We start from the raw sequence: 13,730 nt of genomic DNA, 5'->3' as shown, positions 1-13,730 counted from the left end.
ACAGCTTTAGGATTTGTCTCGGAAAATCTAGCACAGTGTTTTATACATACTCACCTGGCAACAGGGTGAGAAGGAGGTATGTGGACGCTGGGAAGGCAAACCTGACTGCGAGTCACCTTTAATCAAACCCACCAGGGCTATGGTACTCATATCCACAGAATATGAATCCTGTAATTTACCTCCCTCAGAGGAAATAAGCATCAAATGCAATAACATGGGAACATACTTTTTAAATTATCAAATAATTTTTGTAATTATTCAGCTGATGCTGATGGAAACTGAGTCCCCTGTAACTCTTCAGAGAAAGCAGCATCATATAAACCAAATGTGTTATTTTAGCAGTCATGATTGCTTTTCAGTGGCTCTACAAATAAGCTATGTCACGGGATAGTATTATTTTATTTCAAACATTCTAGTTGTGACAACATGAATTCCTGTGTTCTTATTAAGGGAACTTATGACTCTATAAACAACTTTAAAAATACCAGAAGGTCGTCTTCATGATATCCCTATGAATGGAAAGAATCCATTAAAACAACAATGGTTAACCTGCTGGCCCACCCAACTAGGAATATGTTTCCATTTTTTAAAAAGGCAAAGGTGGGGAGAGCCAAGAGGCAAAGCTCAGAATATGACAAAAAAGGTGTTATAATTAGAAATCTGCTTTAAAGAAAATGCCACTTGATGGAAATACTCTGCTATATCATATCAATATCCTGTTCATAAAAATGAGTTTATTCTAGAATCTCAGAGTACTTGCCTTGGATATCATCCTCATTCAGGGCTCACAGTAAGTGGAAGTTATACTTAAGATGTCTCTAACTGAATACTCAAGAGCAGAGACTATATTGCTTAATAGTCATGAAAACAATACACCTGCCTCTCACATCTGAAAAGCCCAGACTCCCCATCACCAAAGACCAGAAAGACTGGCACAGAAGCAGCACAAAACAGGAAGAAACCAGTATCACCCCTGTGTCTGCTAAAGAACCATCCTTTGTATCTTTTTTAAAAAATTTCTTAATGCTTATTTATTTTTGAGAGACAGAGAGAGATAGAGACAGTGTGAGCAAGGGAGGGGCAAAGAGGGAGACACAGAGTCTGAAGCAGGCTCCAGGTTCTGAGCGGTCAGCACAGAGCCCAACACAGGCCTGGAACTTGTGAACCCTGAGATCATCACCTGGGCGATGTTGGATGCTTAACCAACTGAGCCACCCAGGTGCCCCTCTGAATATTTATTATTACCTCTTCTGTGTGGTCAGTGACCTGAGCCCAAGAGGATCTAAAGCCAGAATATGGCCAGTGGCCACGGTGAAGCCAGGACTCCAATCCAGGGCTACAGGTCTCTCAGGTGACTATTAAACCATCCGTCCTTCCCACAAAACCCAACTCCATGAGGTTCTTCACCTTGTCCCTCCTACCCATCGTGGTCAGACCCCACGCAATCAAGTAAACAGATGACCTAAAGAGATCTAAGTTCTAGTCCTAGCTAACAGACTTGCTATGTAACTAAGTCAAGCTCACTTACACCACTGCCTAAGTTTCCCTATCAAGAAAATGTTAATAATAGTATGTGTTCCACTTCCTTCAAAAAAACCAAAAAACAAAAAACCTATAAATCACTATGGAAATGTTCAAATTTATTTCTGCAGTTCTGATGATCAAAATGGACTATTTAATTAAGCTCCCTTGACCTTGAAGTCCATATGGTTTTCCCAGTAGTATTTTGACTTCTGGGAGCAGGGGTCAGCAAACTATGCCACTGAAGTCAAATTTGGCACACCCAAGGTTTTTGTAATGCGGCCACACCCATTCTTGTACATACTGCCTACACTGCTCTCATGGCCACAGCAGAGTTGAGTAGTTGCATACCACATGTTTGTGTTGCACTGTCTCAAGTATTTACTATCTAGCCCTTTAGAGAACAAGTGTGTGAGTCCCCACACCTTACATAGCAGAGGCCAAAGAGAGCAGCTAACAAATTTAATGAATTTTGAATTTTCCCCAAGCTGTTCTATTTTCCATATACATGTCTTATGTGCAAAAGATTTAACATATTATAAGCAAATATAAATAGAAAAACGGTCAGAAAGCTACTTTTTGTAACTAATAAAGCTATATTAAACCAGTTAAGTCCACAAAGATACTTATGTCTAAAAAAAGAACTTCTAAAATTTTCTGTATTTCTGAAGAATCATAATCTATAAGTTCTACAAAATTACCATTCTTCAATTTAAAAAATTTAAAACTGGTCCCTCAGATTATCCAGTCTTTTAATTAAAATAAAGAGAAGAGGAAAATAGCTCAGGATAGAAATTAAATATTTCCCAGGACTTCCAATGTGAAACTTTATTACCATGCCTTTTCTGCCTGTCTCTCTCTCTCTCTCTCTCCCCCTCTCTCCCTCGCTCTCTCTCTCTCGTGAACTACTCTGCCAATCCTTTTGTGGCAGAGTTGAGCTCTGGTTTTGAAATATTTTTGTGTAAATAAGTTTGCTCCGTTTTACATTTTGAATAGGCTACGTGTATCCTGTTCCTAAACAGCTGCTTAAATGCCAGACAGGAAAGTGTGCAGCGTGTTTTAACAAGTAGACTTCCTCTGTTTCTCAAAGCCTTCAAATATGTAGTTTCAAAATGAATACACTGTAAGCCAAAAAATTACCACCCATCCGATTGCTTTGTCATTCTTACTGTAAAGATTTATGAAAACTGAGAGGAGGAGGAGAAGCAGTGATTGCTGCTGCTGATGGAGCTGGGAAAGCCACGAGAGCAAGGCAGGCAATCAAGAAAAGTAAAAGTGGGAAAAAGCCATTAAGCACGTAATAACCTACTGGGAACTGCCTTTTCTCTTCCCCTCATTGTCTATAACCCTCCAGAAAATGATATTACTTGTTGCTCATAAAAAGCCCTAAGAGTTTAAAGGAAGACTGAATTTCAGAGGTCACTAAACATAAGCCATTTATTTTCTGTATGAGACAAAACTGAGGTCCAGAAACAGTAACCGTCACACCCTGTGGATTAGGTAGGTAGTGGCAGGACCCGGACCAGAATCTAGTTTCCCGATCATCAGTTCAACACACTTCCCATTAGACTCGGCGCTCTGCCCTGCTAAGCGTAACTTGGCATCCACCGGCTAAATTCTTTTTTAAAATATGCCCAAACACCGCTATCATAGCCAGGAAATTCACAACACCCTTTCAAATAGTATCTATGGGCATACGTTTTTTTCCATGTACAGACTCTCTAGAATAATGCTTTGGCCTCATAAGGGTTAGGAGTCACGATAAAGCAGAGAATAATCAAAAGAGCTAATAAGGACTTCAGGCTGCCCCCTTGTATTTTGTCTTGATGATAATCAGTTTGGAAGAGACACCCTCTCTCCTACCCCCCAGACACACACGCTCAAGACTAAACAGCAATATTCCATAAAAAGACCAGATCTAGCCAGTGTTATTATCTGTCTGACATTTGGGTTATTCTTGTGAGTAACTCATAAAGTAATGTGGGTGTCTGTGATTATTTGAGTACACATGGCAAACCATAATTGGTCAAAAAATAATAAAAGACATTTTTCCGTGATAAAAATACTGTATTGCATGACAACATGGCAGCGTGACAGCATTCGGTGGACCGCAAAACTTTCGCCCTTTACGAAAAAGTAGAAACAACACAAAAATTTTTTAAGTAAAAAGCTTTCTTTTCAGGGACCACCGTAGTTCATATTTAAATTAGTTAAGAGAGATTAAAAGGTTTTGAGTGCTGACAGCAAGCCACTAGCATTTCTTCCCCTAAATCCATGTCATGTATCAATGTATAATTCAGCCTTCTGAATCAGAGCAGAAATGTGGTGAAGGATGCAAGTCTGTATCCCTTTCTACAACCAAAACGCAGTTTTTGACAATTCTTGGAATTTTTTTTTTTTTTTTTTTTTTTTTAGAACATGCCTATCCGTAAAGTAAAAAATTTAAACTTAAGCAACACTATCCAAATTTTGTAACGGGAGTCAGATCTAGGACAAATTCTTATTGCTGAGCAGATTAAACGTGAAGCTGATCAATGCGAACTGTGCATTAGGGTCTCAATGTAAAAGCTATCCCCTTCTGTCCTATTGATACCAACCCCCCCCCCCCCCCCATCACCACAGGCTGCGTCCATGATAAGCAATCAGGGGCAACATTCTAGTTGCCATCTCTCTGAGAAGCCAGAAAAGCAGGGTAAAAATTATTCTGAAAGTGATTTCCTGGAAGAAGCGTATTCGTGCTCATAGACAGAAACCCATTCAGGCAGAGAGCAGTGTGAGTGGAGGAGGATGTCTACATGCTACGATCTCAGAAAACTCAATTCAGGAAGGACAGTGAGGGACCGTGGAGGAACTCACCCACTCGGAAGTTCGTGGCCGTCAGGGTGTCGGCAGCGTGACCATTCTCACTAATGAGAGTGGTGGTGTTCCCCTTCTCACAGCTGTTCTGACAGCTGCCCTTGGTGCAGGTCACTTTACAGATGCTCGGAGTAAAGACCACCTTGATGCGGCCAGTGTGGTTACTCACTAGGAGCGGAGGCAAGGAGAAAAAGAACAACAAACACATCAGCTTAGTATCCATGAAAGTGCCTTGGAAGGTTTAAAAAAAAAAAAAAAAAAACAAGGGGAAAAAAGCAAGGAGAGGAGAGGGGGAACGAGAGAGCCCACAACCCGACAGGTTTAAGGAAAGAGGGAAGCCTTCAGTGCTCGCTGCTCTGTATCCAGTGGTGTCTCTGAAACAGGAGTAGGAAGCTTAGCAAACAGAACTCTGGGATGCACTCCAAAACCACATTTGAAGTCGAGTCACTGGAGTGGGATTACTAACCACAATGCTGCACTTTATTCACGGGCAGACAAAGAGCAATACGGAGGGCACGACATGAAAGAGCCAACCCTGACAGGCAGATGTAATGCAAAGAGGTTGGCCATGCACCTCGTGGTGAATAAACTCTTGTGTCCTCAACTTGCATACTTTCCCTGTTTCTCCACTTATTAAGTCACTATTTGCAGTCCGACCCCTGGAAATGTTTTAGGCATGCGGCATGTCTGAAAACATCTGTCTCAAATCTCCTGGCACTCTCGGCTGAAGTGATCAAATCCTGTGACGCAGCTGTGGGAGCCCGTTTCTTTTTCACAACTCCGGGGCATTATTTCTCCATGTTAATTTATGCAACCTGTATTTGTGCCTTACTGTCAACAGGGACCATCTAAGAAAAAGGGAGCCCAGGTCACGAGGCTAAAGGGTTGCCTCTGTTAAAATACCATCCTGGAGCCCTCACTGCTGCCATTCACAGGCCACTAAGGCACGTATTTCCTGCACTCACGTGGCCCTCTCCTTAAAACCAAATGCTATAACCTGAGTGCACAGCAGAGGCAGCAAAGTATTACAAAATGGGCACTAATCTAAAAGTCAGATGCTGGGTTATAAGCCTGCCTCGACCACGGTGTGACGTTGGACATGTCATTTCACTTTTTCTACAAAACATGAGAGACGTGCAGCTCATGTTTTCTAGCTAGTTCTGATGTCCAGGGTCTGTAGTAGGGGTCAGAAAACTGTAGCCCAGGGATCAAATATGGCCCATGGCCTGCTTTTGTAAATAAAGTTTTATTGGAACACAGCCACACATACTCACTTACATATTATCTATGGCTGCTTTTGTGCTACAACAGCAGAGCTACAAAGAGCATGCATGACCTCAACCAGAACTGCCATTCATGACCAAGTCCCAATCCAGACTCTAGGGCAAAGTGCAATACAGAAACTCTAGTGCGATCTCTGCATCTGTGATACACCCCCGTCTAGGTCCTTTCCTCTTTCCAGGAGCCTAGGCAGGGAAGCAAGATGGTAGCCGCAGCTGGAGACAGATGGTTCAGCTCTGAGACTAAGGATGATAGGAAGCAGTGCCCTGCCTATTGTCACTGTGTTACTTCAGTGGCCAAAGGAGAGACTAGCTCTGGGCCAGCCTTTCTGCTGCCATCCTCTGTCTACCAGAGGCAATTCTGTCCCCCTTATACTGCCTTGGTTTGACCAGGACTAGATTTTTAGGAAATCATCCAAGAGGCCTCCACAGGCCCTCAACAAAAAAAAATCATGGTCAAACCTGAGCTTGGAGACAAAGAACCTTAACCAAAAAAAGTTAGAATTTCAAAGCTGGACCCCAAAGGTCCTCTGACACAACCTTTATTTAAACATCTCTAGTGACAGGGAGCTCATTATCTACTAAGATGGTGCATGCTGGTTTCTAAGCTGTTCCTAGCAAGTGCACTTCCTTCTGGAGCTCAAGTGTGTCAGTTGCACCCATTAACCCTAACTCAGCTCCCCACGGTCTCACAACCTAGTAACGCCTCTTCCACAAGACAGCCCTTCACCTCCTCAAAGATAACTACCGAGTAAGTAACGAAAGCTCAAGTCAGAAGGAACTTGAAGAGATCAGCTTGTGTTGGCCCCTTCACTTAACACAAGAAAATGATTCTTCCAGAAGAGAAACAGCCTCAGATCTTTTCAAATGTTTTTTCAAGACCGTTTCCCATTCTCACTCAGTGGTTCCAACACAAGAGATCAGGACACACAGTGTGAAGTGGGGAGATGTCCTAGGGCTCAACCAAATCTTCGAGCACCTTGCAAAACAGAACTCAGAATCCTGTTCTATAATGGGCCAAATAATAAACATTTGAAGGCTAGCGGCCTAAAGGACTCTTGTTGGCAATTATTCAACTCTGTTGTGGTAGCCTGAGAGCAGCCTGTTGAAAACAATATATATGTAAATGAATGGTGTGGCTGTGTTCCGATAAAACTTTATTTGAAGAGGCAGTCTGCCAAACACTGCTTTGAATGCTTATACAACATTTAAAATTTTTGAGTATACCTCAGAAATTTAAAAAACTACAATAGAACGTTGATTCCAGAGACAAAATTCACATAGTTCGACTTTTTTTTACAGTAGTGCGCGCATGCGCGCGCGCGCGCGCGCGCACACACACACACACACACACACACACACACACACACACACCAGCTCGCGCTCTAAGTTGTCAGACCATGCTTACAAATATCTTGAGAATACTCTGTGAATCTAAGTGTGTGAAGCCCATTTAAAAAAAAGGGGAGAGACAACACTGTCCCACTTCAAAAGAATATAAACTTCTATTTTTTCTGGCTCTTGGTACAATAATGAAATTAGAAATGGTGTGCCAACTATTTTGTCTTCTCTGGCATTAACTCGTGGCCCGGGCGGCTGCCATGCAGATGCTCATACCGTCACCTAAATTCTGCTCACTTAGGCGAAGAGAGACATCCAAAGAAAGCAAGCACTTAATCATTATTCCCGTTTCACCTCGCAGCTACAGTAGTCACTTTATAGGCACTTGAGAGTCTCCAGGCCTATTGTTTTTAAAAACTTATTCTATTTCTTTGCCAAAAGAAAAAATTTTTTGGCCTGGAATCATTTGGATTTTCAAAAGGCAGAGACAGTTTCATATGACTTAATTCTGATTTTTACAGTGTTCACATCTTCTTGGAAGAAGACACATTTTATTTCTTATTTCCCTTTGCATTTTACTAACATTCTTCTATAAAAGCAGTCTAATTCTAAAGCAGACACATAATCTCAGCGAGTCCTCTTGTCTTCATGAAGCATTGATTTCATTATCATTAGCGTTAGCTTTCCAAATCAATCTCAAAATCAGTATTGAAAAATTCACAGCTGCTTTTCACACTAGACTGTCATGTGTAAAAGCTCTAATAGGATCTCTGTAAATATTACAGGATTAGAAAATACACTCTCCGATTCCCCTTGTAAAATCATTTCTAGGTAGCCGAGGGTATCAGGTAAAGTTTAACTTTCAAAGAACCCAAAAGTAAGGTAAATTGCTCTGAGTTTCAAATTCCTCAAATGTGACAAGCTGAAGACAACACCATTCATCTGTCAAGAGTTGAGTGGGAATTCAGTAAGAGTGGCAGCGAACTTTCCTCCACAGACCACTTGGGTCTGTGACAGGCATCTTCCTCGAATGCTTTGAGTAAACTAAAACTCAAAAACCCCACAGGCCTGCCTACTAGGAGGCCCCTAATGAAGGTAAAATATACCCCAAGGAAAGACTGTCGAACCCCACAGAGATTGGGGATTCTTAGGATGCTGGAGGCCATTCCGGTCTAAGGCCCTGCATCCCCCATGAGGATAAGGAAACCCTTGGCGAAATCAGTGGTCAAAGACCACCCCTGGAGTACCTAATAGCTGATGAACAATTACAAAGCTGAGGAGGAAAACTCAGGCCAATCAGAAGTACACAGGCGCAACTGCTGGCCCAGCTTTCATGCTTGGTCCCTCTGATGACAAAAATGTAACTTTCAGATCCCCTGCAGATAAATCAGCCCCACATATCTGAAGGAAGTGCTGTCAGATCTCACGTTGTAGAGGCTTTGGCTAGAAGCATAGATTGCCTGGAGCCATGCAGCACCTCCACTGGGCCTCCTAGTCAGTCAGTCAGTCAAGACACTCAAGAGTCAACATCCTGTCTGCAGCTTCTGCCAGACCCTGTGCAAACTGAAACCTCCATGAAGAGGCACTGGCACATGGTTTAAAACAAACCACAGATATTCAGAGTGGATGGTGAATGGGATGGAAGAGAAGCCGATATCCTCCCAATAGGAAAAGCTTTCATTTCTATTCCCCGATGATTAATGATGGAGAAAAATTCAAAAATGCAAAAATTGTTCTTGACAAATGGATTTTAGTCTAGAAAAGAGCACAGTAGCCCATCCTCCAGTCATTAGCCTAGGATGGAACCGAAAGCCGAGGCAGCCAAAGAAACAAATATAATAAGTGCGAGACTCACATCAAACGTCAAGAATACAGGGTCCTCCGCATGCATACAGAATGTTGTGACATCTTCACCCAACTTCAACAACAGGGACCAACTAGCACAGGCAGTATCCCTCTGGGAAGGGGAAGCACGCACCTCCTGGGTGGTTACAAGCCATCACCCTGCCCATTAAGTGAAGCTGTCCAAACGGACTTCGGAACCAATTCAATACACAGGTCGTGTGTGAGAAACAAGCAAAGGGCTCCTTCGCCTGCTGCAGTCCACTGCTTGCCCGAAGGCCAAAAATTCTTTGAAGGACAAATCATGAAACTATTAAATAATGCTTAGAATAACAGGACTTCATTGTTCTGCTCTCCAGGCTTGCTTAACTCCTCATGGACTCTTAAAAGAATTCCCACAGAATACTCTCTGTTCCTCGAGAAAGATGCCGTGTGAACAAACTAATATCAAACCTATGATTACTAATCAGGTTGCTCCAGTCCCAGAACACCCTCCAAGAGGGAGAGGAAACCTAGACGAGATTTCTAGCTGTGATGTGAGCACCTCCTCAGATAAGAATCAAGGAATATTCCAGCACTATCTCTTGAATTTTTTTTTTTCTGGGTAGCTGTTAACTAAACGAAGAAATAGAGGAAGAAAGAGTTGCTACACAGATGATACACATGAAAGGAAAGACTATGTGAGTTTCCTCTCCCTTTCAATTCTCCATTAATATCCTCTGAAGGAAACTATGCCAGTTACTTATCTCGCTCACACATATACACAAGATTTCCTTTCCTTTTTATGCATTTAAGGAGATGTACTCTTCTTTGCCTTTCTGTAGGTCTATGAAATCATTTAATGTAAGAGTAAGTTTCTGGATATATTCTGAGTTCCTTACAGAATTGCTTACAGCTCATCAAAAAGCAGGTATCAAATGGACACCACATTTGAAAATGGGCATATGGTCCCAAAAATATCGTTTTGGGCAGAAATGCAGCAGCAACCTAGTCACACACTCTTCGGTATGACCTCACTCTGATTCACTGAGAAAATAAAAGCTGTTAAGACTCAGGCCGACCAACTTACCTAGATCTGGATCTGTCCTGTCTTCCTCCTGAAGAAGGATGGGGTTCTAGGTAAAGCCAGCCCCACCCCTGCCTGCGGGCTAAAGTAATGGACCTCTTCTTCTCTTACAGACTCAAAGACTTACTCTCTTCATCCTCATTCCCACACAAACAAGTTGCACCCTTGCCCCAAACTCAAGAATACTGCTCTTCTTATCGTCTCCATTCCTCTCTCCTGCAGGTAACGCTCCATTTCTCTACTCTCCTTACAGCAAAACTCCTCAAAAGAGCTGCTCTCCTGGCTGTATCCCCTGCCTCCCCAACCATTCTCTCGAATCTGCTGCAGTCAAGCTGTTGCTGTCCATACTTCACCAAAACTGCCCTTGTGAAGGGTCACCAGGATCTCCACATTGCCAAATGCAATGGCAAATTTTCTGTGTCTTTCTTCCGCAAATGTTTAGCCCCTGTGACACATAAGGACTGCTTCATGATACACCTTCTCCAAAGGGCTTCTAGGTTACACTACTCTTTTGTGGTTCTCTCCTACCTTGTTGGCCACTGTTCCACATGACCCTACTGAGCGGAAGGCCCCAAAGTTCAGTCTCTGTAGCCTTCTCTTTTCTATACTGACTTCCTAGATGATATCATCCTGTCCCATCGCATGGATTTAAAGACTACCTACACACCTACATATAGAAAATGTTGAAATATGGCCTGGACCACTTCTACCTTGTATGTGTGTATACCCAAGCAACCAATGATTCACATTTATGGGCCTTTCTTAGGTAAATAGCTAATGTCTCACAGACACCTCAAGCAAAATGTATTCAAAAGCAAGCTTTAATTCCTTCCTGTACTCACAGCCAAACCTGCTCCTATTCAAGTCTTCCCCCATCTCAGAAAACAGCAAGTCTATTTTTGACTACGTAGCGGGCGGGCGGTGTCCATCTGGGACTCAATACAACAGCAAATCCTGTGAGCTCTATTTCCAGAAGGTAGGTAACAATTTCTCACCACTTCCATGACAAACACTCTGGTACAATCCACCACCATCTTGTGTCTGGATTATTTCAACAGTCTCCTAAACCAGACTCCTTGCTTCCACCTTTGACCTCTTGCAGTTTATTCGGGAGAATAAACAGCTCGCAGGGTATCTTTTTTTTTTTTTTTTTTTTAATGTTTGTTTATTTTTGAGAGAGTGAAAGTGTGATTGGGGAGGGGCAGAGAGAGGGGGTGGGGGAAGAGGATCCAAAGCAGACTCTGCATTGACAGCAGTGAGCCGATGCAGGGCTCGAACCTATGAACCATGAGATCATGACCCGAGCCGAAGTCAGACACTCAACCAACTAAGCCACCCAGGCGCCCCTCACGGTATCATTTTGTAATTTATGTTCATCAATTCATAGCACCCCCACCCCCTTCAGTGGCTTCCCATCACAATCAGAACACAAGCCAAAGGCCTCACAATAGCCTACTGGGGTCTCCACGGCTGCAAACCCCTGACCTCATCTGCCACAACCCTCCTTAACCCATTCACTCTGGCTTCCTTGCTTCCGTCTCAAGCCTTTTGCGCTTGCTGTTCCCTCTGCCTACAACACTCTTCCTCTGATCCATGTAGCTTCCTCCCTCACTTCCTTCAAGACTTCTCCAGAAGGTCAGATTATCAGAGAGGCCTTTCCTGACTACCTGACATAAAACTGCAACATCTCACACATTACCTATCCCCCATACCTTGCCCTACATTTCCTATTCATTATAAACACATTTATATATTTACTGTTTGATTATCACCATGGGAACACAAACTCCATCAGGGCAGGAATGTGTCTGGTCACTGTTAGATGTCCAACATGTGTCTCATACTAACTGCTCAAGAAAAATAACTGAATGAACAAACTTCACTGAAAGAAACTAAATAAATAATATTTACCAATGGGCTAATTGCCAGTAGTATTAAAGCAGTAAAGAACACTCTTATTAAGTCTTTAGCCTCAAAACATACTTAACAGATGCTGCATTTGTCAAAGACAAATGAAATGTTTTAGCCATAAAACAAGGGAAAACACAGTTGTTATTCAGGAAGCTCTACAATCATTACAAAACACGTTTTTCCCAAAACCATTAAAACATTACCCAAAAATGGCCAATGACATAAAAAAGTGATAATTTTCAATTAAACATGTCAATGAGAGAATAACTGAATAAACAGGAAATAGAAATTTCTCAAACGCTTTTTCTAAAGAAAAACAATTATTTGCTCCCAAAGTTTCACAACATATTACGCAGAAACCAAACCCACACATGATAGAAACTTCCTTTAACTGTATAAATAAGAGTTACAATGAGGTGTAAGGAGTTGTTTTTTCTTTTTTATGATTATTCACTTATATTTTGAGAGAGAGAGAGAGAGAGAGAGAGAGAGAGAGAGGGAGAGAGAACATAGTGAGGGAGGGGCAGAGACAGAATCCCAAGCAGGCTTCAAACTGTCAGCCCAGAGCCCAACATGGGGCGCGAACTCACAAACCATGAGATCATGACCTGAGCCAAAATCAAGAGTCAGACATTTAAGTGACTGAGCCACTCAGGCACCCCAATGTATAAGGAGTTTTTAAACCAATTTTTCATTTACTAAGCATCAATTCCCCTTTTCAGGCAATGAATGAGGAAATTGAAAATACTACTTACCAAGATTCTGTGAGTCTCATATGAATTACCACTAGGCCATAAAACCTACCCAATCATAGAAATACATGTTGGTTTCTAGCTCAGGGAGACTGGCCAAGAGACTAGCCAGAGATCTAGCACAAAGACAGTAGATTTCATCCCAAATTTCCATGCATTTGAGGAGTCAGGTCTAATTTCCTATTTCATTCATTCAGTCTTTGTTTTATCTTGACTCAAGGTATAAAAACTCAAATTGTCACCTATAATCACATTTTCTCAACCTTCAATCTTACCCTGCCACCTGGACTCCAATGCCCTAAAAGGACTCCAACAGCACACCTTGAGACTATGGGATTTTTTTTTTCATATTTCCTTTTTCTCCTTGGAGTTTCTACTCTTTAAACACCAATCATAAGCTCTCTTCTCTAAAAATATTTTTTAAAAGATCCTATTTTTATCTCTGGAACAAAATCAAGTATGTTTGAAAGTGCAATATATTTTATAGTCAAAAGACTAACTTTTACCCAACAAGTACTTTGCTCACCCAGCGGGACCTGACCCAGTGTTTGGGGAAAGAAATACAGTCAGTACTAAAAGTGGAAAACTAGCAAAACAAACCAATGGCTTTCTGACATTTTCATATTCTGACCTTTTTTGTAAAGTATTTTCTTTAACATCCCCTGAGGGGATTCAACTATCCAGGCATACCTCAGCTAACAGATAAGGAATGCCTAGAAAAGTTCAGGATAGGCTCCAGACTGCAGTCCAGGGAAAGAGGTGACCACACTCAAAGGCACCACAACCAATTAGAAATAGTGCTGGGGCACCTCCGTCCTGGTGTCCTGCAATTGCAGCAGGCTGTTTCACGAGGGTTCCTTTGACACAACTTTAAAAACTCACCTGTCTAGAACATATCCAGAAATCTCTGCTCCTAATCTTAAACACCAGGGAACCTACTGCCCCCATCCTATACAGAAGGGACAGTGGCATCTGAAATGTTATGACACAGGGTTGAAGACACATATCCCAAGGTGACAGTACTTAACTCAGTTCATAACATAAAAAGAAGCAAAGAAGAAAATGAGGGAGGAGCGGAGGTTTGGGGGAGCTCAGTGTAGGCATGTTCTCAATTGAATTCTGACAACCATGGGAACCACACTTGAGAAAGACTGAGTGAGT

General features: G+C 42.1%; 1 protein-coding gene across 8 annotated transcripts in view; it reads right to left on the bottom strand.

Moving 5' to 3' along the window:
• Positions 1 to 13,730, bottom strand: part of LTBP1 (latent transforming growth factor beta binding protein 1) — a 403,312-nt gene that overhangs the window by 233,421 nt on the left and 156,161 nt on the right. For 5 of the 8 annotated variants that reach the window (XM_086700338.1, XM_086700340.1, XM_086700343.1 and 2 more), the window contains exon 5: positions 4,378 to 4,545. The exons of 1 other annotated variant lie outside the window; for it this stretch is intronic. In XM_086700338.1, the coding sequence (XP_086556464.1) occupies positions 4,378 to 4,545 (168 nt within the window). Of the gene's footprint in view, positions 1 to 4,377; positions 4,806 to 13,730 lie in introns of those variants that run through there. 2 more of the 8 variants (XM_086700344.1, XM_086700345.1) reach the window with 2 other exon arrangements.

This window comes from Puma concolor, chromosome A3, assembly GCF_028749965.1.
Source record: "Puma concolor isolate L17-30 chromosome A3, mPumCon1.1.hap2, whole genome shotgun sequence".
Classification (NCBI taxonomy): domain Eukaryota; kingdom Metazoa; phylum Chordata; class Mammalia; order Carnivora; family Felidae; genus Puma; species Puma concolor.
Note: the sequence above shows the minus strand (reverse complement) of the source record. Positions and strands in the feature narration are given on the sequence as shown.